The 23,848-nt window shown below is 35.2% G+C and overlaps 5 protein-coding genes and 1 long non-coding RNA gene across 10 annotated transcripts; 4 read left to right on the top strand and 2 right to left on the bottom strand.

Moving 5' to 3' along the window:
* The first annotated feature begins 933 nt into the window (after positions 1 to 933).
* On the top strand, positions 934 to 3,402 carry Arp3 (Actin-related protein 3). The gene is made up of 6 exons (XM_011061439.2): positions 934 to 1,116; positions 1,716 to 1,896; positions 1,991 to 2,305; positions 2,383 to 2,697; positions 2,895 to 3,113; positions 3,192 to 3,402. The coding sequence occupies exons 1-6, from the start codon at positions 1,073 to 1,075 to the stop codon at positions 3,369 to 3,371; spliced, it is 1,254 nt and encodes a 417-aa protein (XP_011059741.1). The 5' UTR covers positions 934 to 1,072; the 3' UTR covers positions 3,372 to 3,402.
* A 493-nt stretch (positions 3,403 to 3,895) lies between these two features.
* Positions 3,896 to 7,435, bottom strand: Nulp1 (Nuclear localized protein 1). Of its 2 annotated transcripts, none has more exons than XM_011061437.2 (9): positions 7,295 to 7,435; positions 6,883 to 7,153; positions 6,441 to 6,808; positions 6,099 to 6,333; positions 5,681 to 5,934; positions 5,299 to 5,608; positions 4,868 to 5,155; positions 4,598 to 4,779; positions 3,896 to 4,290 (listed from the first exon to the last, which is right to left on the bottom strand). In XM_011061437.2, exons 2-9 carry the CDS (start codon positions 7,012 to 7,014, stop codon positions 4,266 to 4,268), a joined length of 1,794 nt encoding a protein of 597 aa, XP_011059739.1. In that variant the 5' UTR covers positions 7,015 to 7,153; positions 7,295 to 7,435; the 3' UTR covers positions 3,896 to 4,265. The 2 variants fall into 2 exon arrangements, with proteins under 2 accessions (XP_011059739.1, XP_087262427.1); XM_087406301.1 differs by lacking the exon at positions 7,295 to 7,435 and adding an exon at positions 7,222 to 7,240.
* A 372-nt stretch (positions 7,436 to 7,807) lies between these two features.
* LOC105149189 (uncharacterized) lies at positions 7,808 to 10,159 on the top strand. The gene is made up of 6 exons (XM_011061438.2): positions 7,808 to 7,947; positions 8,233 to 8,292; positions 8,398 to 8,520; positions 8,581 to 8,794; positions 9,419 to 9,625; positions 9,716 to 10,159. The coding sequence occupies exons 1-6, from the start codon at positions 7,846 to 7,848 to the stop codon at positions 10,015 to 10,017; spliced, it is 1,008 nt and encodes a 335-aa protein (XP_011059740.1). The 5' UTR covers positions 7,808 to 7,845; the 3' UTR covers positions 10,018 to 10,159.
* Positions 10,160 to 11,043: 884 nt separating this feature from the next.
* Nf-YB (nuclear factor Y-box B) lies at positions 11,044 to 13,010 on the top strand. The gene is made up of 2 exons (XM_011061436.2): positions 11,044 to 11,386; positions 12,174 to 13,010. The coding sequence occupies exons 1-2, from the start codon at positions 11,278 to 11,280 to the stop codon at positions 12,713 to 12,715; spliced, it is 651 nt and encodes a 216-aa protein (XP_011059738.1). The 5' UTR covers positions 11,044 to 11,277; the 3' UTR covers positions 12,716 to 13,010.
* Positions 12,031 to 21,457, bottom strand: LOC105149184 (hypothetical protein). 4 transcript variants are annotated; one of them, XM_087406302.1, is made up of 4 exons: positions 21,076 to 21,457; positions 16,303 to 17,200; positions 14,403 to 14,540; positions 12,031 to 13,772 (listed from the first exon to the last, which is right to left on the bottom strand). In XM_087406302.1, exons 2-4 carry the CDS (start codon positions 16,861 to 16,863, stop codon positions 13,272 to 13,274), a joined length of 1,200 nt encoding a protein of 399 aa, XP_087262428.1. In that variant the 5' UTR covers positions 16,864 to 17,200; positions 21,076 to 21,457; the 3' UTR covers positions 12,031 to 13,271. The 4 variants fall into 4 exon arrangements, with proteins under 4 accessions (XP_087262428.1, XP_087262429.1, XP_087262430.1 ...); XM_087406303.1 differs by having other exon boundaries at positions 16,303 to 17,146; XM_087406304.1 differs by having other exon boundaries at positions 16,303 to 17,108.
* Positions 18,833 to 23,179, top strand: LOC105149185 (uncharacterized). Its single transcript, XR_846540.2, has 2 exons — positions 18,833 to 19,067; positions 20,415 to 23,179. It is a non-coding gene; the product is annotated as an uncharacterized LOC105149185 (long non-coding RNA).
* Positions 23,180 to 23,848: the final 669 nt, after the last annotated feature.

Raw genomic sequence — 23,848 nt, 5'->3', positions numbered from 1 at the left:
TTCATATTTACGAAATTTTCAGATGGCTGTTGTATATACTTGTGGCATAAAATGATCATAGACGAAAAGACCATAATTATAATTATGCTCTTTATAATAATTTTTTGCTAATATTTACAATAATTATAATAATTTTTTTTAAATCCATATTCATGTCATCTTTCAAGTAAGGAATCAACTCAAAACCTCTTTTTTTATATTTACTTTTTAAATTTGTTCATTCTTTACATTCATTAATGCATAGATATTATTAGTCCATTTTGTCGTAGTTTTTGCTTTATTTTTGCGTGCACAATCGCATCAACTTGACAAGTAATATTGTTTTTAATACATTTTGGACTTTACACAACACAATTAATATAATTACCGTCAAAAATTTATCGCTGCTAGCCCATATGAGCGACATTCGAGGTTAGCATATGAAATTATGTGACTCATTTGTCGCTGAATATGAGCAACGAGCCATGAACACATACCTTTAGGCCGGGTTCACACTTTGACAAAAAAACGGAAAGCAGAAAAGCGAAAGCCAATCAGAACGCACGGAAAGCAGAAGCAGACAAGCGAAATATACTGCCTACTACGAATTCCGATTGGCTTCCGCTTTTCCGCTTTTTCGTCAAGGTGTGAATCCGGCCTTAGATTGCATTTTCGTACTGACGTTCGACGCTCGATTTGAGCATCAAAACAGGTCCCGTGATCAAAATTGACGAATACCAAGCATTAATTTTGCTCATGTGACCTTGACGCTGAAAATGAGCGTCGAGCGTCAGCATGAAAATGCAGCCTTAAGCGTCTTATGTCTCATTTTCCGACATGCGTGTTGTCTAGGAAGCGCTTTCTCTGCTGAACACAGTCAACATCGCATTGCAATAACATCGAAGTTCGAAGGTTTCCTGTTCGTGATGAATGCGCTGCGATCGCGATATCTCGATTCTCGTGTCGAGGCCACATATCGGGTGTCGTTAACGTGCGTGCCGTGTGTTAAGACGAGAGGCGTGGTATCGTTTTGGTTAGCCGCGACTGTTGTCAGACATTTACCGGGATAAGAGTGATCGGTAGTGTCGGAATCATGCTCGGACGTCTCCCCGCGTGTGTCATCGATGTGGGCACAGGGTAAGCACCATCTCGGAACGTTAGAAAGGGCGTGATCGATCTTGGAGGGGGGTGGAGTCGGTTTTAGGTTAGGTAGTCAACCGATCTGTCATCGATGACATTTCGGTCCGGAATATTACGGACATTACGGACCTTTGCATAACGCATAATACATAAGAGAATTAATCAATCGGAATTTTTTCTTTTCATGAAATGAATGATTTTGATTGGTTGATTCTGTTATGCTTTATGCATCATCCACATATTTGTGCTCGTAAACTTCGTAACTTCGGTCAAACCTATTGCGAACTAAATCCCCTTCACTCCTCGATGATTCACGTGCATCTCACGTTCTTTATGATGAAGAATCTTTTTCGTCCCATGACGGAATCGTATCGACGTGCGTAAAAATATTTGCCACCCACACAATCGTGATACGCTCAGTGATGCATGAGCCTCTCACTCGTGATTATCAAGCTTGCTCTTTTTTACCTGAACTTTTTTCACGGTTCATCTTCCCTCTTTTTTTCTCCAACATGGAGAGAAAAAGAAGAAAAATGAACTGTGTAAAAAGTTCAGTTTGAAAAAGCAAGCTTTATCTAATCATGGCGTTATCTCAGGTACACGAAACTGGGATTTGCTGGTAATAAGGAACCCCAGCTGACAATACCGTCGGCGATTGCTATCAAAGAGACAGCTAAAGTCGGCGATAATAATGCAAGAAGAATTACAAAAGGTGTGGAAGACTTGGATGCTTATATTGGAGATGAAGCTTTCGAAGCCACTGGATATTCGGTTAAAGTATTTACTTACAATCCATTTGTTTGATGCAAGATTGATTTTTTCTTCTGGATGACTGATATTTATCAAATGAATTTTGATTCTTAATTTGCAGTATCCAGTGAGGCATGGTTTAGTAGAGGATTGGGATTTGATGGAAAAGTTTCTACAACAATGCATTTTCAAATACTTAAGGTCAGAGCCTGAGGATCATTATTTTCTCTTAACTGAACCACCTTTAAACACGCCAGAAAATCGGGAATATACCGCGGAAATTATGTTCGAGTCGTTTAATGTACCGGGACTTTACATAGCTGTGCAAGCTGTTCTAGCTTTAGCAGCCTCATGGACAGCTAAGAACGTAGAGGACCGTACTTTGACAGGTGTCGTTGTTGATAGTGGAGATGGTGTAACTCATGTGATTCCAGTAGTATGTATAAAAACGTGTAACATCAGAATATATTGTTGAAGTTGGATTTTTGGAATCAAATTATTGCATTTTTATAGGCAGAAGGTTTTGTCATAGGAAGTTGTATAAAGCACATTCCTATCGCTGGTCGCGATATTACATATTTCATACAAAGTCTACTGAGAGAACGAGAGATTGGAATACCGCCTGAACAATCATTGGAAACAGCAAAGTCAATCAAAGAGAAATACTGTTACATATGCCCAGATATATCGAAGGAATTTGCCAAATATGATAGCGATCCTACGAAAATTAAGAAATATGAAGGTATTAATAATATCACCAAACAACCTTTTGTAGTAGATGTTGGATACGAAAGGTTTCTCGGACCGGAAATATTTTTCCATCCTGAAGTAAGTTGCCTATATACATATAATTATTAATTTTTAAAATTGTTCTTGTCAGCTACATTTATTGCATAATTCATCTTTCCTCTTTTTTTTCAAAAAAGTTGAAAAAAAAAAGAAAAGATTGACCATGCGAAAAGTTCAATTAAAAAGAATAGACCTATAATCAATACCTACATTTTCTGTATATCTCAATATTTCAGTTTTCCAATCCGGACTTTACAACACCACTCAATGAAATTGTTGATGACGTGATTCAAAACTGCCCAATCGATGTTAGAAGACCATTGTACAGTAATATTGTATTATCGGGTGGCTCCACCATGTTTAAAGACTTTGGTAGACGATTGCAACGCGACATAAAAAAAATCGTCGACACTCGGCTTAAACTCAGTGAAACGCTAAGCGGCAGCCATATTACGGTAGATGTCATGATAACAATTCTTATTTTTAGAGAAAAATAATATACTTTGTGTTATTAAATTTTATTTATATTTCAGCCAAAACCAATAGATGTTCGTGTAATATCACATCATAAGCAACGTTGTGCAGTATGGTATGGTGGTGCATTATTGGCCAGTGATCCAGAATTTTACACGGTTTGTCACACAAAGAAGGCATACCAAGAGTACGGTCCTGGAATTTGTCGTTATAATCCCGTATTTCATAGTATGGTTTAAGAAATAAATGGGGCGAGCATGATAATCGAAATCATTTCTAAGAGTATTGTCATTTATGAATTTAAGGATTATCTGATAATATTTACTTCGTTTTTTCTAACATGGTGCTAAATGCAATTAAAAATAATTCAAAGATTCCTTGTTGGTACACTTCATATTTTAAATTTCTTTTTACAGAATTATGTCGGGATGTTTGAGTATGACTTGAATCTATGATTTTATATATATATATATATATATATTAGGTGTTGGAATTAATTCGTAGCGTTTTACAAGTGATGGGAAGTACTTTCATTAATGTATTTTTTAATGCTCATGTGAAATAAATAACATTCTTTCATTAAAAAACGCTACGAATTAATTCCAACACCTAATATATATATATATATATATATATATATATATATATATATATGAAAATTAATACATTTATTCCTGTTCTTGGAATTTAATCAATCTTCGTTCATGATGTATGACATATACTTGTATACACTGAGTATGAGGTACATAGAATTCACTATGTATTTTACTGCAGTATAGATATATTTATCATATTTACAAGACTTTAAAAAATGCGTATATAATAACAGATTTATAATAATGTTACAAATAATTATTTGTTATTTATAGTGATGCATACAAGAATGCAACACATAGAAGCAATTTTACATAGAGCAAAAATTTTAACAAAAACTTCAATTGTATATATGAAATTTCTTTATACATCAAATAATTCTGATATTTTTATTTCATTATTATATGTATTAACTCTACTTTTTTGTATTTTTACATGTACTATTTAAAACGATGTATATGTATTATTTAAAACTGCACAATTTGCATAGATTTCTTCTCTGGTGTTGTTAAGTTCCACATAATTAGAGAAAGTTGTCATTATGCTTGGTCATCATTTTCTTCACTAAACAAATAATTACAAACAAAATGTCATAAGATCGTGATATGTGAATACACAACTAAGTAATGAAAGTTTAAACGATATGAGTTTGATCTTAGCGCTTTCGTCACTTAGTCAAATAATTACAATTATATTACCTTTATATTATTAATCGTCTATGATCTATAATTTACAATAGCCCATAATTGATAACTTATTTTAAGTAGTTTAATTATATAAGTCAGTGGATAAAAAAAGAGGAGTAAAAATATTAAGATTATATGTTCCTATCTTTCGGGATGATTATTGGGGTTTTTTTTTATGTACTTACAGTAAATTCAAATCATTTAAAGCAGCAGCTGCGCCATTGATATTCCTGAAAAGCGAAGAGAAAAAGAGAGAAAAGAAATTTGAACTGTTTGGTCTATTGTTTGCTGTAGGCCTTTTATAAATATCAATGCTGTCTAGTGGCGGTAATGGATCGTGTGATAACACTGGGTCTTCACCCTGGATCTGGAATAAGCAATATACAAATTTTAATAAAATTGTATTAATATGTTGCATTTTAATACAGTATGCAGAATATAAGATATTACAATACCTCCTGGACGTTAACTATAACTTCCTGCAAGTCTGAAAGTATAATGTGTCTCAAAATGTTCCTTGGCAGCTTTCCCCGATAGCGTGTGCTACGCTTTACTTGACAGTATTTGATATAATCATCTCCAGACTCGACTCGATTTAGCACAGTGTGTACACATTCTTCCAACCACGGTAAAATACCTGTCTCCTTCCAAAGATGGAAGCTACGCATTACATATAATTTTTGCAGCTTCTCTAGAGCCGGTGATGTGTTGGCATGTGAGTAGAAGAACTCGTGAAACCTTACCTAAGAAATTCAATATTTAAATAATTAAATAGCATTTCAAAACACACACACACACACACACACACATATATATATATATTGCTCTGAAATAATTATTTCATAAAGTGTCATATTCAAGACAATTTTTTTAAAGTCTATGATACCTTCGAGTCTGTTTGTATACTACATTTCTCCAGTAAGAGCATCAATACATCTGGAAACATGATAAGAGCATTTTGCAGAAGTGTATCCGCATCAGTTTTATTTCCCAAACGAAAATGAGCCAAAGCCAGGCTATACACAATGTTTGGTAATTGAGTTAAATTTCTGGAGTCTTCCCACAGATTACAAAACTTTATGAACCATTCATATTCTTTAGCTTTTAAAGCGTAGAAGTCAATGCACAAGACCACTGCTAATGGATCACCTTCAGGATCCAATGACAAAAGTAATTTACATAATTCCAAGCTTGTTCTGAAATTTTCATTGAAATTAAATAATTCTTACATCTTTTTACTGATATTCCTTTGATTCGTGCATGTTTACCTATAGCAAGCACGTCCACCGACAAATCCAAGATGTTTAAAAAGTGTTATAAAAAATGCACGATTCTGTTGCTTCCTATAGTCCAATCGACATTTCGCAGTTGTTATATTGAAAAATGGATGAAACGCACATTCTAAGCAGTATAGAGCTCGTTTGATGAACTCTGCTGCATGTGCTAAATCTTCAGTTAATTTACACATCTCAGATACCTGCAGGAGGGAGTCTATGTGGTAAGAATGGGCATTCATTATACTCTGAAACATAATAACTTGTATTAACATTTATATAATGAATAGATTTCGAAGTGAATCATTTTTATCTAAATAAGCTCATAATATGATAAAACAATTAAAGATTTTATGCCAGAAATGCGAAGCATTAAGTCTAATATCACTAATGTTGCTACATATTGACTTACTATTATATTCTCTGGATTTAGACTTTCAACAGCTTGCAAAAATTTTTGTTGTATCTCTTTGTACGAAGCACTATGTTCATATACAAAATAAAGTACATTCTCCGTAGTATCTGTAGAGTAATCCAGATCTAGAGACATGGACAATCCAGATTTTTTTAATGGTACCCAATAAATATCTTCTGGGTAAATCAACCATGTCTTCTTTAAATTTCCAGGACGGCCTTTATTTTTCTTGCTATAAGAAAACAAAAGTATTCTTCGCTCAACAAAAACTTACAAATTACAAACGTTATCTGTGCATTACATAAGTAGATATAATTATACATATAGATGTAAGTTTACCTTTGTCCAGCCTCTATAGTTTTGCTACCAAAGATCCTTTTTAATTCGTTATGTGGATTCAAGTGTTTACGTTGTACAATTAATATATCTTCCTTAGATATATCATCGACCCATTGCGCTTCCAAAACTTGAGTACTGCAACCTGGTAGTGGCTCTCCAAGCAATTTGTTTACCTCCCTTATACTTCGTTCAATCTCATCTATGTTCTCGTTACATTCTCCATCATGCTCTTGTTGACTCTTGACTCTCTCATTTTCCAACTTCTTATGCTTTTTCTTCTTCTTACGCTTTGTATTGTAATCTGTACTGTTTGTAACAAGATCTTCATCTTCCTGTCTGTCATCAGTTTCCTCCTTATCAGAGTTCAACTGTGGACATAATTTTAACATTACCTTTATCCAGAAAGGAATAAAACAATGTGACAATGTTTAGTTCTGCGTACCACATCGAAAACATTGAAAGACTTGGACTTGGTGTTGCTGGCTACTGAAACTTCCGTGTCACTCGTATTGTCGTTACCCGTTTCCAGGGTTACATCGCTGCCGTAGACCTTTTTCATATATCGCGTAGACATTTTGAGATATATATAGAGATATATATAGAAAATATTTTTTTTTTTCAAGAATGTTGAAATTTGCTGCTATCTCTTGTCGCGAGAATGTTTATGATTCCAAGTTTCGTAAATCTCGAATGTTCACCACCTCCTCGACAATCTACAAAATTTATCAACTCGTTATACGTTCGTAAAATCAATATCACAGCATCCTTGTCTGATACACACTTTTCAAATCCGATTGAGAGGTACACTGATACGCACGATACAGACGATGAAACTCTAATTTTACTGTACTTACTATATGGATGATCTTCCAGGGAAAAAGAAAAGATCTAGAATGCCCTGTAAAAGGATTTCGTTCAGTTGCGATCAAAATAAAGGAAATGGTAAAGATCGCGAAGGAGGACCGAAGACGGAGTTAATCGACGAGTTGAATGCAGTTTGGCCAGATTGGATTAACGAGTGAGTCGACGAGGAGAGGAAATCTCTCTCTGTCTCTCTCCTTTTCTCCCTCCTTCATTGACACGTCGCGCAAAACACGCAATTTATTCTTGTCGGTAGGTACCAGTCTGGTCAAAACGTGCGGTCGCCAAACGCGAAGTCGCGGGAACAAGTGCAGACAAATCAGCGTGATTATCGGTGCCGTTAAGCACCCGTTAGTTGTTAGGCATTCAACGCCCACGTGAGTCTCTTGGTGTGTATTCACTACATGTCAAGCGCGCTCCCGGATACGTATACCTGCTTACGTGTACGGGGCCGGGGCATGTGTGCGGGGCTCGATAATCGCGATCTGACGTCGCAGACGCACGGAGTGGTCCGCGTTCACGTTTCACATAAGATTCGACAGACATGACCGTCAAACTGAAGTTGAAAGACGTGAAGGACAAGCTGAAGGAGGACACCCTGGACCTCAGCTTGTGCGACTTGGAGGAAGTGCCTGTGCGAGAAATCGTAAGTCTTCTTTTTTTTTTAACTGAATGGAACGTTCGTAGAAATCTACTAACTTATTAGAATAACTTATATTGTATGTATAAATTTGTACTTTAGTACATAGAATATTTAAAATATCTTTTACGTAATTTTTTTAGTACAGATTAAGGGACAAACATTGTTGAATTTACAAAATAATTAATGTAATTATTATTGTATAATGTGTCTAATTATTATTGTATAATGTGTATAAAAGAAGTAATTTATGGAATAAATATTCCTCATATAAATCCTGTTATATTTCAGGCATCTCTTAGAAAAGCCACAAATGTCAATTTATCAACCAACCTTTTGGTTTCACTGCCGGTACGTTTTATTGGACTACATAAAAATTCAGAGATTTTTATATAATTTGAATATTTTATTATTTAAATATCTATGTGCTAATTGTGGATATCGAATTTTTTGCAGGCCACTTTTGTTACCTTGAAACAAATTGTAAAATTGGATCTTAGCAGAAATATGTTGATCGAACTTCCTGAAAATTTTGGCGAGATGACTCAATTGAAACATTTGGATTTATACGCTAATAAGGTAAACTACTTTCTCCTTACATCCTTTGACAAAATTGTACATAATTTGTATAATTTACAGATCAGCAGATTACCTCTGAGCCTGAGTGAATTAAAAAATCTAAGGTGGTTGGATTTGAAAGAAAACCCTTTGACCGAGGCTGTAGCCAGTGTTGCGGGACCATGTAGTAATATGCGCGAGTGTCAGGCATGCGCTCGTAATATTGTCACTTATTTGTCCAATGTTAAACTTGTCATCGAGGAAGAGAGATTACGTAGATTAAATAATGTCACAGGTATGCATCGCTCGTTGCACAGTCATTTAAGTCTTGCATAATCCTAGTAAAGTAGTATCTAATAAAGTATAATATCTAACTAAATATTGATATTATAATTTTACATTCAATAATGTAACTGTTACATACAGTCATATTATTTGTTAAGGGCTGGTTGCCATCTTTAGAGATAAAGTATGCATTAATTTCTCTAATAGATAAATAAGAGAATAAAAGAGACAATTGAATAAAGAGACGGCCAAAAAAATAAGCAGTTTCCTTATTCAATGACTTTACAAAGACAAACTGTTTCCTACTTCTTAATTTGAATGAACAGAGATTTATCAAAAGATGAAACAACTCAGTCTAATGCCTGTCTCCACGAATGTAGATAACTTTATACTCTTAATTTTTTTTAAGAAATCTCATTTTAAAGAATGAAAATTAAGTTAGTCTTGAAAAATAGCTCAATTTTCAATCTTTAAGAATGATATATATTTCACTTTTTAAAGTGAGATTTACTCAAAAAGTTTTATAGAGTAAAATTATAAAAATCTACATTAGTAGGAACAGGCATAAGTATGATGAAATTGTAACACTGACATTACAGTTAGGAATTAATTAGTATTTACTGATATGTTTCAGGCGATGCAGACAAGGAGATGCCAAGTACAAAGAAGGAGAACAAGAAGAAAAAGAGGAAGAAGGATGTGGAAAGGGAGAAGATGAACGGAAATAAAACTGATTCTCCAACACAGAGCGAAGGATGCTTGCAGGACAATAACGATAGCGCAAGATTAATGGGATCATCATCCAATAATGCGTCTACGCGTAAATCGTACAAATCGACAAGTAAATGAATATTGATCTTGATAATTTTTTAATTTATAAATAAAAAATCGTTTATATATCATGTATTATTTCATGTTGTTTGTGATCCAGGTACTGGGCTATGCCGATCTTTCACATGTGTGATCGTATGGTTCTTCATGATTAGCTCGTTACTTACCATAGCGATGGTGATGCTTTCATGGCGTTATGAGCAACAGACGGACACGTTTCTGCAAAATGCGCAGACGTTATCAGGGCTGCCGTTGAAGAATTATCATCGACAGACTACAGATTATTTGCAGCGTATAATAAAGATCGCGACTGTGCAGATCAAATCGATTATCGACATTGCCAATGATTTCTACAGAACACAATTCGAGAGTGGCACAAGCAAGGAGGGGAAAGAATTATAAAATTGTTTGCCTATTTCCATTTAACTTTGGAAATCGGTAAGATTACAAAGCATTTAAAGAAAATAATGAAACAATGCATTTAACATTTTGTTGTATCATAAAAAAGCTTATTTTCATCAAATAAAGAAATATTCCTGACAGACACATTATTTATTTTTCGGCGTGATGTTTGACATTTTAACTAGAATGGTAACGCCAATGGTATCCTGTTAGAATTGCTGAAGATGACAATTTGATGATTTCCTATTTTTATTTTTAGTTAATGAAGTTAGGAGTTACTCGCCTGCTGTATGCATATCATTGAAAACTATTACAACGAAATTTGTAAAAGTAATTACAAGAAATTAATGATCGAATTGTAAACTTATGACTTTTTATATATAATTTAATCAATTTTCATTTTTAATAAAATATTAAATAATAAATTATTTTATTTATCAAAAAATAAAATTTCATATTTCATCAAAAAATTCGAATTTCGAAGTGTGGAATTTCACACATGAAAAAATTTCAAGTATGGAATACTCCACATCAACCACACTGTTATAGATGTCCCTGCTTAACTTTCGTAAGTAATGTCTACGTCACAGAGAAAACCGAAGCGCTCAATGAGTCTTTAATATTGATTTCTTCCACCATGAATTCCTAAATTGAATCATCGGTAGTTTTAGTGAAAAAAGAAAAGTAAGGAGCTCCGCAATAAAAGGAATAGAGAACAGAGAATAAGAATTTCAACCTATCAGAAATCATGTATTGTGGAATACACAATTTCCTTTTATTGTGCGGAGCCCCTAAAATTTCAAATCTTCAGACACGGTTGAAATTAGTATTTGAACGTGACGCGCATTCGCAAAGCGTAACTTCCATAATTTACAAGAGCAAAGTTCCTAGAGCCGCTTCCAGAAGGCTATAGCTCGTCGCCAATTGGCTATATTCATCACAGGCCTCTCTGATTGGTCGGTCCAGTGAAAAAATTCCAAATGGCAGTCACTGCGAGTGGCTGCGATCGATCTCAACGTAGTTAAGGTTGGTCAAAATGGTCAAAGTGATTCAACGAGACGCTTCTAGACGCTTTCACAATCACGAATCGTAATTGCTTTTGCTGTGTGCATCAGTACATACATACATTTATACACACGTACTTATTATATCCGCAGCCACTGGCTTAATCAACTTTTATAACAACATAAAAACAAAGGTTGGAAAAGGTTAAAGGAGCCTGAATTGTTCGATCTGTTTCACGTGCGGATTTTACCGAAGATGGAAAACAGTGGCGAAAGCGGCGATGATGGCCCTCTAGGATCGACATTTCTGGGTGGAAATACCGTTGCGGGATCCTACATTGGCGTACAATCAGATGACATGGAAGGTAGGTTAGCGTTTTCCTCCCGAGTTCCGATAGCCAATTCGAGAATGATAAAGTAGTTGAGATGTTCGAGAGTTTACTGAATATTATTTAGGTCCTATTTTGTATCAGTGAGTTTACGTTGAGTTAGATCAGGCTTTTCTGGTTAGAAAAGAGATACAAGTATGTGGCTATGTACTCGGACCACATTGTATTTATACTTCAATTGGCCCTTCGTACATCTTGATCAGTGTCGTTTTGTGTTTAACTAAATTTTTCACTTTCAATGAATGATTTTCGTCCATCAGTTATCTTAAAGACCTCTGATCGTTTTGGATTTATAGAATCTGATTCTTATAATAATTTATTAAACTGTAGTGTGTTTACTCTTCAGTTTGATTTTAAATTTATTTGTTATTATTGCACTGGACTGCATTAGAACTTTTCTTCTCGCTTTTATCACATTATTTTTAGTTACAAAACACAGACCTTATATTCTTATTACTAAATTTTTTACAGTCGGCATATGATTTTTATCTATCTGATCATCTTAGAGATATGAAGCATAATAAATATTTGCCAAGAGAGCACATACCTGCTATCTTGAACTTTTACATAGACTGTATCATTGAAATACAAAGGTATGGGAACATATCAATTCTAAGTACTTACGAAAAGATTGATACTTGTATTTAGATAGTATATTTACATGGTAACTCCTTTGTAAGTCATCGCGGACCAGATTACAAGTCAAATCTCTTGGATAGTAAGACAATGTATAAATCTTAACAAATGCTTTTTTTTTAAACAGATGATCCCGAGAACACGGACGACTCGAATCATGGCGCGGGGGATCCTTTGCAGAGCCCTGGAGTTTCCACTGGCGGTGGGCCACTTCGCGAGCAGGATCGCTTCTTGCCGATAGCAAACGTGGCCAAAATCATGAAGAGAGCCATTCCAGAGTCCGGAAAGATTGCCAAAGATGCGCGTGAATGTGTTCAGGAGTGCGTGTCAGAATTTATCTCCTTCATCACTTCGGAAGCGAGCGACAGGTGTCACATGGAGAAGCGCAAAACTATCAATGGTGAAGACATTCTGTTTGCCATGACTACGCTCGGCTTTGATAATTACGTCGAGCCTCTGAAAGTGTACCTGCAAAAATATCGTGAAGCAACAAAAGGTGACAACCCGCCCAACGCAACAGCCACTGGCAATGGAAAAACAGAGCCGCAGAGCATGTACGAGGATCAATTGTTCGCTATCACCGCGACGGCGTCCAGCGTGAGCACTTCCGACTCGTCTGTCATCTACAGTTATTCGTCGAACGAGCAGATGCAGTTTCAACTTTCCTGATTATTAGGAGTTAAAGTGATATTGATATAAGTATTTATCGTATTTGTTCAGAGACACACTGTGATCTGTGAAATATGGGCATGAAGATGATAACATACAGATCCAATCATGTGGAAAAGAAGAACGGTATTTGCCTAGCAATAAGCGTAGCAAAGTATCTTAAGTTTTAACATTAAGATCCATGATTATAATAAGATTTGGTTCAGATAAAGTATCAGAGACAAAATAACTTTAATCTTTGTAAAGAAGCTTGTAAGCGTGAGCGTAAATAAACCAAGAGGCTTCGCGAACGAGACCGGTTTCAACGTAGATTTTCCTTTACTTTTTCGAAAACAACAAGGATAAAAAAACATAGCCGATTCTTTTATTCTTCTATTGTTTAAGTTTAAGCTCTAAGACGCATTTAGGCTACTTTTTTAGGCTGCGAAATTTCGCGGTTCAGGCCGTAACGGAAACTAAGATCGAGCAATCGGGCGTGAACCGGCAGTAAATCGGCGTATGGTATATAGAATTCATTCGTAGAAAATGTTCGTGGGCGCGCGAATCACGTTGTCCTTTACTCCGGTAATTGGGCAGGTGAAAGCAGGAGCTCGTGTCCCTTCGTCGCCGGCGACACGGAGCGGCTCGTGGGCGCGACTGGACGTTCCCGTTCCTGATGCATCGACGGCGGCAACAGCGAAGCGGTCGATAACGTTCCCGGTCCCGGTTGCGTGTCCGCTTTCCTCGCTTTCTCCTTGTGCGAAGAGACTTGACAGAATCGCCAACGACACTGACCACAATGACATAGACAGAGGCACAGCAACACGCGGAACAGACAGCACAGCAAACCGGCGCACAGTAACGACGGGCCGACCAGCCTCAGCTGCGGGCTCAGGAAACCCTTCTCTCCGGTACCGACGAATGAGATAACTAAACCGAGCGCGGTGGTCCCCAAACCGACGTAGAGCACGGTGTTCACCGCCGCGCTGACCTCGCCTCGCTGGTGAATGGCGTTACTGCTGTCATCTTCGTCGTCGTCCTCGCCGCTGCTTCCGTAGCAGTAACTGGCGTCTCTTATCTGAAGTACATGATTTCTTATATCATTTTTATTTTCTCTAAATGTCCACATTCAGCAGAATGCTTATTCTGCAACTGTTGGAAATTTTCTTCACTGAGACAGGATTTCTTAAATTTTAACATTAAATTTTCTATTAAGTAAAAATGGATCGAGAAATGTTCAACACAAATGAATGAAGAAAACCAATATATAAAATAAGGCTCGAAAGAATCTATCAGTGAAAAATGGATTCGTTTTGTTACATTTACACGAAAATAAAGAATTTTCTGTGCATTTGAACAGCTGATGTAGGCTCTGATGAGCTTTTTTACATTTTTTACTGAAGAAAACCATGTTTGATAAAAGCGAGTTTTGGACCAATACAGATCTTGATGCCTAATAATATTTTTATGTAAATTTTTTACAATTTCTAGTTTCAAGCATTAAAATTTTTACTCCTTGAAGGTTTTAACATTTTTAAGATTTTTTTCTTCTAGATTTAAAGGTATAATCCAGCCAACGCAAAAAGGAAACTTTTAATAGTTACAAAATAAACATTCTGCTAAAAGTGGGCAATATTAAACTTCCTTCATCCTCCTTCTTTCATCTCTCTTTTTTCTTTAACATTGTATCAGTGTCTGAAAAAATTACCCTGTTTCTTTTCATCCATCGTCGATGTGCTTCGCATTGCTTTGTTCTGTATCCAGGCGATGTGGGAGATAAAGGAAGGGGCGAAGGTCTGCTGCATCCTTGCCATGCCGCCTTGCCGCCAGGTCCCTGACCGCCGCACTGAAATACGTAACTCTCAGACATATTGTTATAAATAATTGTTGAGGCTAATGAATCACATGATCTTCCGTTAAAATGTAAGTACTCTCTATTGAATCATACATTCTTTTAATTGATCATCTTTAATTTATTATATCTCATAACTACTCTATATTCTGCAAGAAAATTCTGTGAGAAGTTCACAGCGTTCTAGATAAGCAATAGACACAATATAAAATCCTTCATCCCTTTTATAGCTCCTTTGAACATTGACGTGAACTTTACATGAATGAAGAGAGTATTAAATTATTTCAGTGGATGATACAGGAATATATATGATCTATCTGAGCAATTGATATGTTCTTTGCTTCATGATTGCTTGATTGATTTCGTCATAATCGGCCCGAAGAAATATTGATCAATGAGGTATGCGCGTACACGATTTCGTAAAACTTTTACGTCAAACCTTATTCCTAACGAGCTCGGTTCTAGGTGTTGGTACTCAGAAGAATTGCGCGATCCTAATTTATAGAATTTATGCGACGGGATCAAGTTCGCTTTTTCGACAACCGTGAACTCTTGATACTTACCCCGTATACGTAAGATCGTGGGGGATACCGTGGTAGCGGTGGAATGAGTCTGGTGGCAAAATTGGAAGGTAATTCTCTACCAATCTTACCCCCCCGTAATCGCTGTCTATCTCGTCTATCTCGTCTAATTAATAGAGCAGCCTGCATCCCGCTCGTTCATTTGTATATACTATCGATTGAGATCTCAGCCCCCTGATTGCCCAGTTTTTTTTTCTCTTTCTCTTTTCTTATTCTTTCCTTTCCCCCGATACGATGCGAAGAGACCAGTCCACCTCAAAGCTCCATCAGCGATCGATACCGATCTAATGTTGCGCTACCCGCCATCGGCATCGATCGCTGCTCGTTCTCGTCGATGATAATCGTGGGAAGCATGTTTCACGCTATACTGAAATTATATTACGAGCCTTTAGCCAATTTGGGGGCTTGGGAGATATTCGGGCATGGAGAATCTGTCGCCTCTCTTACGCTGCTCTCGACGGGTTTATCGCGTGTAATACGCCACCAGACAGCCGATCGATGCTATTTACTATATAACGTTGTACGAGGTGCCGGCAAAAGAGATGTGGTGCAATCAGAGGGAGCATATACGCATTGAGTGAGGGTGAGTCGCGTTAAAGCGATAGAGAAGTGAGCTGACAATTTCTCGTTAATCTAATTCAATGATTGCACTTGGCAGAGATGACGGTATAAAGTGATCGAATTTTCGGTCAGTTGTGTGTTTAGACACGACATAGAATTGAAGTTGAAAAATTAAAATAAATATTCTTTTCCCAAAATTTGTGGCGATAAAGAAATGCTTGTGTCTATTATCCTTTAATAATATAATAATGTAATCCATAGACTTAAGAATAAGGAAATATAATACTGCAAAAATAATGCAAACAAATATTGTATAAATACGCAAACGATTTCTATATAAAATATATCATTTTTTATTATATTATTTGCAACAACAAACTGAATACTCAATAATTTTCTCTGCCCAATGCGCACATTGCGGAGGGCGCAATTTATCTCGCTTTGCATGATTTCTGTAATAAGTACGCATGAATGTAAAGTGGAAGATAGTAATGGTGACTTGAGCGAGATATATATAGAGAGACAGAGAGAGAGAGACAGAGAGCGGCTAAAAGAACAGCGTGAGCCCGAAAGAGGCTGGTGATAAGGAGAGAGTACCCGATGATGTTACCCACCTGTAGCTCCGAAGTAGGAGGCGAAACTCGGAGATCGAGGATTGAGGGTGGCGGGAAGGGAAAGTTGCTGGACTTGTTGGCCGGGAAGGTGGTGGCGGATGCCGAGGATTCGAGGGAGAGCGGGGGTGGTGAGATCGGGAATTGGATCGGCGAGACTGGGGCGACCTGCTGGGACTTGTGACGGTCGGTGTGACGGCGCCGATCGTCGATGACCGGGTGGAATGCGGCGGACGACGATGACGTCGACGTCGGTGCCTGGTTTTGCGCTCGCGGGGCTTGCTGTGCTGATGCGACTTGATGCGGACAGGCGGCGAGCTTGGTCGGGTGATGGTGGTGATGGTGGTGGTGCTGATGATACTGGTGATGATGCTGATGCTGATGCTGGTGTTGGTGCTGGTGCTGATGCTGGTGATGCTGGTAGTGTTGCTGATGACGCGGGCCAGGCGGTAAGCCGGTCTTCAGTCTTGATGGAACGACATTGACCGGCACCTGCTTGTTGAGCTGCAGCCGTTTCTGCTTCCTCCGATTGGCGATACTCGCACCACCCGCCGCGGCATACATCTCTCCGCGGGTTACCGGGTCGCTTCTTCACTTGCCGTCTCAAGGCGACTCCGTATTCGGGGCAGCCCCCCGTTCCCGTTACGAATTACGTCGCATTATCGGTTGATGATCAGTCCTTGCCATGGTATATGTCTCTCGCACCTTCGTTTTATCCCGAGGGAATATCACTCTCTTTCCCTTTTCTTTGTCTCACTCTTTTCCTTGCCCCTCTGGAAAGGCAAGAAATGTGACGGAGCTCCGCCCGTCTTTGGCGCCCGTCATTACGGTCTAAGTCTCTAAATCACTACGCGGCAAGCACGATTAAAAGCGATTCATCTTGCCTTGGATTAAATCTTCACTAATCGGCGAACACGTAACGCATTATTAGCTTAGTGATTCGTGTACGCACGTATGATATAAGTTATACCATCTGTTTCACGTATACGTAATTAATTCCGAAAGAAAAATATTTATTTCCTTTTAATCAATTTCTAAAACTCTAATCAAGTGATATATATATATATATATATACATACAGATCTATTCTTTTTAATTATCATTACTAATTTTGTACTTTCTTTTGTACTTAAAGCGAAATAAATACTTAAGTCTTAAATGAAAAAAAGGAAGCAAAAAATTGTAGAAATTAGGTCAAAAATTCAAGAATTATATATTAATACAAATATTATGTAATCAATTACTATCACATTCTTACACAATGTTGCACAGTTTTTTTAATTTTGTATTTTTTCAATATATTATTTAATTCAGTTTTAAGATAAAATTAAAAAATTAATCTGCCAAATATAATCTGATTAAAATTGATCTGATGTTTTTTTTTCTTGATTTGAACAAAATTATTAATTATTTAATTAGTAATTAATATAATTTTCGTATAAAATGCTATTTAGAATATTTCAGTTATGCGTTCGCTGAATAACAAATGTAAAGTTATGTGTGTATGTATGTGTTTTATGTTTAATTTACATTTAATTGCCACATCTACAATAACTACATTCTAGCATAACACAAGAAAATTCTATGTACATAATTATGTTTATTTAAGAAATAATTTTTTTAAATTGAGAACACCTTAAATAAATTTTATTTAGTATAATTTTGGAATAGTGAAATAATATTGCATAAATTAATGATATTCTTTTAACTAAATTTAAGTAAATATAATAGAATAATTGTAAGTATGTAATATTTTTTATACACATATAAATTATATTACATGCGAAAATAATTTAAAATATTTAAAAACTCAGTTTGCATTAATAAATGACAATCCTACGGAGCAATTTAATGCTTTCGAAAAATTATTTCTTAAATTTGATTTTGATAAAATATACATGTACATTATTGATTTATTCTTAAGATAAATCAATTTAGATGGGTTGTTAGCGATCAGGGAAAGTTAGAGAAATTAAAAAGTGTTTAGGGAAATTATTATCAAGGAATTTATTAACCTAAAATAAAATTAAATTATTGTAAAATTCTAAGTTTAAACTTTACTTCTTTAAAAATTATGACAGAATTAAAAAAATTTTTTAAAGAAACAATGCAAATATTTTTTTTATTTTTAATTTTGCAATGAACAATTTGCAGAAAACCATTAACGGACGTTGTTAAAAAGAAAAAAATTTAACTTTGCAAAAAGTCAAAATATGTATGTATTAATATGTGTGTGATGAATATTTCGTAAATCATTTCTAATTAAAATTAAAGTGATAATTAGAACATACAATATTTTAATGAAATGATTAAATCTCAATAAGCAATGTCTAAAACAAAGATATAATCCGCTAATTCCCGTAAGTCATTTGTTTTTTAATTCATTGCGTATCAATAGTCATACATTCCACTTAACACTATGCCTGCGTTCTACTTAACGCTCGCAATGCTCGCAAACATCGTTTGTCCTTGTTTAACATCTGATGAATGACAAGGATGAAACAATTCTACGAGCGTGTGAGCGTTAAGTGAAACGTAGCCTGTATCATCTAGTGACATCACGTTGGTATCACAAGCAAAGCTATCAGACAAATGCCGGCGATATCACGTTAGTATCGCGCACAGCATCGAAGAAAAATGCTAGTCACATCATTCGTGTTGTGTATAAAATTAATTACAAGTTGTATAAAATAATTAGTTGCACAACGATCATATTAACAGATTTTCATTCGGACGTCCAAGTGTTTGACGTTTGCAACACACTCATTGTAAGTCGTATTATGTTGTATTATTATTTGCAACTTGTTGTTTAAGTTAAATAATTCTTTGATTTATTGTTTGTATTATAATCGTGACCTTTTTAAACAAAAGTACACGTAATATCCGATATAAGATATATATACCTAACCTAATACATGACAAGAGTATAAGGCGTACACAAATGTCTTCTCATGCCTTTTCAAGTCTTCTTATTATTTTTCACACCTTCTCATTTTTTCTTATGCTTTCTGATCTCCGACACACATGCAACTTTGAATCGGTAGTTATTTATGTCCCCGTGTGTATATTAACAAAGTGAGGTTATAATGTGCTACTATAAATATTATGAAAAATTTTATGTTATGCTTATTTTCCATTATATTTTATTGCACTAATAATTTTATTGTTTGTAAAATAAAATATTTTAATTTTTTGTTTATTTTTATTCAAAGAATCTTCCAAGTTTTAGTCAGGGAATTTTTTCAAAAAGTGACCGGGAAATTTTTTTTTTTTCACTAACAACCCTGTCAACATGAACTGATTGATTTATACAAAAAAAAATTTGATTTATTTAAGATTTAATTTTAATCGATTTATGTATACGAGAGACATTTATAATATTCTTTAAGCATTGTGATAATTCATAATTGTCATATTACACTATTATTTACAATATTCAAAAATAGTATTGAAAGCAGTTTCTACTTTATGCATATTTACATAAACACATTTATATAAAAAGTGCTTGATTAGTGATTACACGCTGCAAGCGCTTATTGCGAAGAAAAAGCAATGAGAAAAGAATAGTGAATAGTGAAACAAATTGCAGGCCACGTGCAAAATGCGCGAATTTCTTTTTATTGATTACTGCGATCTTTTATGATTGATCTCAGCAATGACTATAGTTCTAAAAGTAATTGAATAATTTTTTCGTCTCTAGAAATAAATCTTTTTTAAATAAAAAACCGACTATATTATCATTCTAAATGAATTAAATAATTAATCGATATTGATACAATCACTGAAAAGGCACTAATTGTTTGAATTTTTAATTTTTTCAATCTATTAAAATCTTTGAAGTTAATGAATCTAATATAGTTCGATTGTACAATCTAAATTAATTGATTTTATACTAATAATTTTAATGTAGAATTTCTAACATTCTAAACGGTTTAAAAAAAGAAAAGGGAGAAAATAGAGTTAATAATTATTGTATTAACTCTATTTTAATTCAGACTGACGAGACAATGCGATTAATTATCTCTCCCCTTCTACAAAGATTATAGAAAGCGGCAAATAATTAATGAACACAGTCCTCCCTTTTTATTTTCTTCTGTCTTTCTCTTGAATTTCAGTGCTGCATAAATAATAGCGGTTGAAGTTACTAATCTTGATGAAACAGAACACAAATTATTCACATTGGAAATCAGCTGCTTATACCCGAAGATTCGGAATCGTTGTCCACAGTGCAGCAGTTAAAAATGCATGACGAGTGAGTTGGATAGTTAGTCGTTGGTATCTAACGGATAAGAACGGCATGCATAGGCAACGGATATGTGCGTGCATGAAGATATAGACAGGGAAATATTCGACGTAATGGTCCTCGGATAATTGTTGTACCAAAGTAGATCATGGCGAACGCGACACGCAAGAGGCACCAAGAAGAAGAGAAGAATAGTATCATCTACTTGTGATAAATAGGAAATTACAGGCTGGCTGGTGGCCCTCGGGTACATCATGTAACTCTCATTCTCTCACGACAGCAATGAAAATTCTTTTTTTTCTTTTAAGGATGAATATATTGGAGGAATCTAAGGACAACGAAGACGACGACGATAACAACGAGACAACAAAAAGGCTATGCTGGAGTACATCTTTTTCTCTCTTTTTTTAATTCGGTCGCAAATGACCGCTGCAGCAGCGAACGGCGGCAGCAACAGCAATAAATATATAGCAAACAAAAAAGAAGAAACAGGCATCAAGCCAGCCAACAACATCAAAAACGACTGCGCGTACCAACAATCCGAGAGAGAGAAAGAGAGAGAGAGAGAGATATCGCAACTGTGATCAACCCTCTTATTTACTCTCTTTCTCTGTTTGTCTCTCTCCCTTTGCCTTTCTGCCTCGTTTCTTCGACTCGTTCACAATAAACAGTGATACATCGACATTTTGTCACCCCGTTGCGCTCGCGAGGGTTCCTTCTTTTATGCGCTGCCCTTGTCCATTCGTACCACTCTTATCACGAACGATTTGGTATACGGACAACGACGACGACGACGACGTGACACGGTTCAACGAATGGCGCGTCTCACTCGATCGCCAGCAAGGCGCACGAAATCTCCATCGCCCTCCTCGCGAATGTAGACGCACCCGTCACCCCCGAGCGTGCGTGCGACCACCCACGACTACCGACTGACGGACGAGTCACGAGCAGCCGCAGACAGCCGCACTGCATGCGCCTCTACCCTCTTTCTCCTTTTCTCGCTCTCTCTTCCTTTCTATTTCTCCGTTTTTCTCTCTCTTTCTTCCTTCACTTCATCCCTTCTATCATCAGCAACCGCGCGCGCAGTAGAGACCTCGCGCAGGGTTGAATCTAGGCGGGGATGCGAACATAACAGCAGCTGACCTGTCACTTTCACCGCATTCACACGGAAGTGTCGCATTCGCAAAAAAAAAGAAAAGGAAACATGATCTGACATGATTGTAAAAAAAAATTCAATTGATCCAAGATCAATGATAATTATCAAGAGATAATTCATATAAAAGAAAGGAATTTATATAAAGAAATTTTGTGTATATGTTTCTATTTGGATTGCAGATCGAGGGATATAATATTACAAAATATCACTCTTATAAACTAAAAAGAAGAGATTATTAGTTGTGTGTTAGGATAAAAAATATTATACCAGCGATAATAAATCGTGCTTTGCATTTATACAGAAGAGAAGAGCAATTTACATATTTATTCTTATTTTATAACCCTCGCAAGTGATATAAAGGCGAGGGGGTGTTGTTGAACGACGCGCGTGTGCGAAAACGCCGAAGTCGAATTCTAGGGCAACCCGCTTTGGAGGGTGCCTATCCGCCACCCAGGCTGTAACCCGGTTACCTCGCCTTCTCGATCTCACCCGAGTCGATATCTGTGCTAGCCCGTTGCCTTTGACCTTTCACCTTTACCGCCCTAGCCTGATTTCACGCAGGCAACGACCTGCCATTATTTTAGCTTCATATTTTAATTGTTGGATGATTCATGACAATTTTTATTCGGACTATTATAAGAGAGAGAGAGAGAGAGAGAGAGAGAGAGAGAGAGAGAATCATAAAAATAAATAAAAATGCTGTCACACATTATAACAAACTTATAGAAAATATATAATAAGTAATACATATAATAAGAAAGAAGAAATTAAATAAAAATAATATTTATTTTATAAAGTTTTTTATTATATAGAAATAATCTTTACTTTTATGTGTGTATACGCATATGTATATAACTAATTGTTAAGAAAATATATGAAAAGAGAAAAGAAAAGAAGTTCTATTATGACTTATATATTTATATATATATACATGTATGTATGTATATAAAATATATAAGAAATATATACAGAAAATTTTAATTGCTTTTAAATGTAATTTTTATATAATTATTTTTGTAAAACAAATATTTGGTGTATACATATATACTATGGGCAATATTCATAGTTCGTTCTTATTTCAAGACTATCTTAATTAAATAATGTCTTAAGACGTCAATATCGTTTAATTGGTTCGTGACTTTTTAAGACTATACTTAGACGGTCTTGAATAAGATCCGACTATGAATATCGGCCTATATATTTTTATGATTTATATATATACAATATTATATATGTATGGCGCTGGTTTATTCTTGCGTTCACATCAGGTATACATCATCGATTACATAATTCATATTTCGATTAATAAATCGTCAGCAGTTTAATTGCTTATCATCTTATCCGATAATGATGCATTGATTGTATCCAATCTCGATATTATACAATCTTTTGATATTTTCATATTTAAAATAAATATAAAACTTAGCTAATGAAATGGCCGTCAAATAATAGATCAATAAATTTTTTATTTAAATATAAAATGAATTATATTAATTATTATATCATAAAAACGGCTGTTAAACTAAAAGACTGTACTACATAAATATTGTAAAAACTTATATTTTTATATTATTATTATTGTAACAATTAAAGAATTACAGTTTTGCAATGTTTGTGGAATATTACAAATATATTATTGACATTAAGGATATTATTAATTTACATTTCTGTAATACCTCTGCAATGTTATATTGCAATCTGTAATATTGCAACATTGCAGCAATCTTCTGTGCTGTATGGAATATCATACATATATACACATATACTATAATATGCGTGCGTGTATGCGTGCGTAAAATATTTGTCTATAAAGATTATTTTTATTATATACAATAATTAAGTATAATACACACACACATCCCCATACACACACACACATACACACATATATTTCTAAAAGAAACAATATTTTTATTTAATAAGCATTCATATATAGATAAAAACAAAAATATTTTCAAATAACAAGTATATACGTATAATATTTATTCTACAAAAATTAAATTTTATTACATGTAATTAATTTTGCTTATGTATATATACATATATATATATATATATATATATATATATATATATATATGTGTAACTATTGTGCATATAATTATTGTACGTTATGTATTCCTTCCAACACGCGACACAGTGATCATATC

Source organism: Acromyrmex echinatior, chromosome 5, assembly GCF_024713525.1.
Source record: "Acromyrmex echinatior isolate Ae372 chromosome 5, ASM2471352v2, whole genome shotgun sequence".
In the NCBI taxonomy this organism is placed as follows: Eukaryota; Metazoa; Arthropoda; class Insecta; order Hymenoptera; family Formicidae; genus Acromyrmex; species Acromyrmex echinatior.
Note: the sequence above shows the minus strand (reverse complement) of the source record. Positions and strands in the feature narration are given on the sequence as shown.

Excerpts from the sequence above, each read along its gene's own strand:
- Arp3 (XM_011061439.2), top strand. The coding sequence starts at position 1,073 with ATGCTCGGACGTCTCCCCGCGTGTGTCATCGATGTGGGCACAGG. Across the intron at positions 1,117-1,715 it reads GTCATCGATGTGGGCACAGG|GTACACGAAACTGGGATTTG; the intron begins GTAAGCACCATC and ends GCGTTATCTCAG. Across the intron at positions 3,114-3,191 it reads TAAGCGGCAGCCATATTACG|CCAAAACCAATAGATGTTCG; the intron begins GTAGATGTCATG and ends TTTATATTTCAG.
- Nulp1 (XM_011061437.2), bottom strand. The coding sequence starts at position 7,014 with ATGTCTACGCGATATATGAAAAAGGTCTACGGCAGCGATGTAACCCTG. Across the intron at positions 5,609-5,680 it reads GGTGGACGTGCTTGCTATAG|AACAAGCTTGGAATTATGTA; the intron begins GTAAACATGCAC and ends TGAAAATTTCAG. Across the intron at positions 5,156-5,298 it reads GTATACAAACAGACTCGAAG|GTAAGGTTTCACGAGTTCTT; the intron begins GTATCATAGACT and ends TGAATTTCTTAG.
- LOC105149189 (XM_011061438.2), top strand. The coding sequence starts at position 7,846 with ATGACCGTCAAACTGAAGTTGAAAGACGTGAAGGACAAGCTGAAGGAG. Across the intron at positions 8,521-8,580 it reads TGGATTTATACGCTAATAAG|ATCAGCAGATTACCTCTGAG; the intron begins GTAAACTACTTT and ends TATAATTTACAG. Across the intron at positions 8,795-9,418 it reads TAGATTAAATAATGTCACAG|GCGATGCAGACAAGGAGATG; the intron begins GTATGCATCGCT and ends GATATGTTTCAG.
- Nf-YB (XM_011061436.2), top strand. The coding sequence starts at position 11,278 with ATGGAAAACAGTGGCGAAAGCGGCGATGATGGCCCTCTAGGATCGACA. Across the intron at positions 11,387-12,173 it reads ACAATCAGATGACATGGAAG|ATGATCCCGAGAACACGGAC; the intron begins GTAGGTTAGCGT and ends TTTTTTAAACAG.
- LOC105149184 (XM_087406302.1), bottom strand. The coding sequence starts at position 16,863 with ATGTATGCCGCGGCGGGTGGTGCGAGTATCGCCAATCGGAGGAAGCAG. Across the intron at positions 14,541-16,302 it reads CTCCTACTTCGGAGCTACAG|TGCGGCGGTCAGGGACCTGG; the intron begins GTGGGTAACATC and ends TACGTATTTCAG. Across the intron at positions 13,773-14,402 it reads GATGGATGAAAAGAAACAGG|ATAAGAGACGCCAGTTACTG; the intron begins GTAATTTTTTCA and ends CATGTACTTCAG.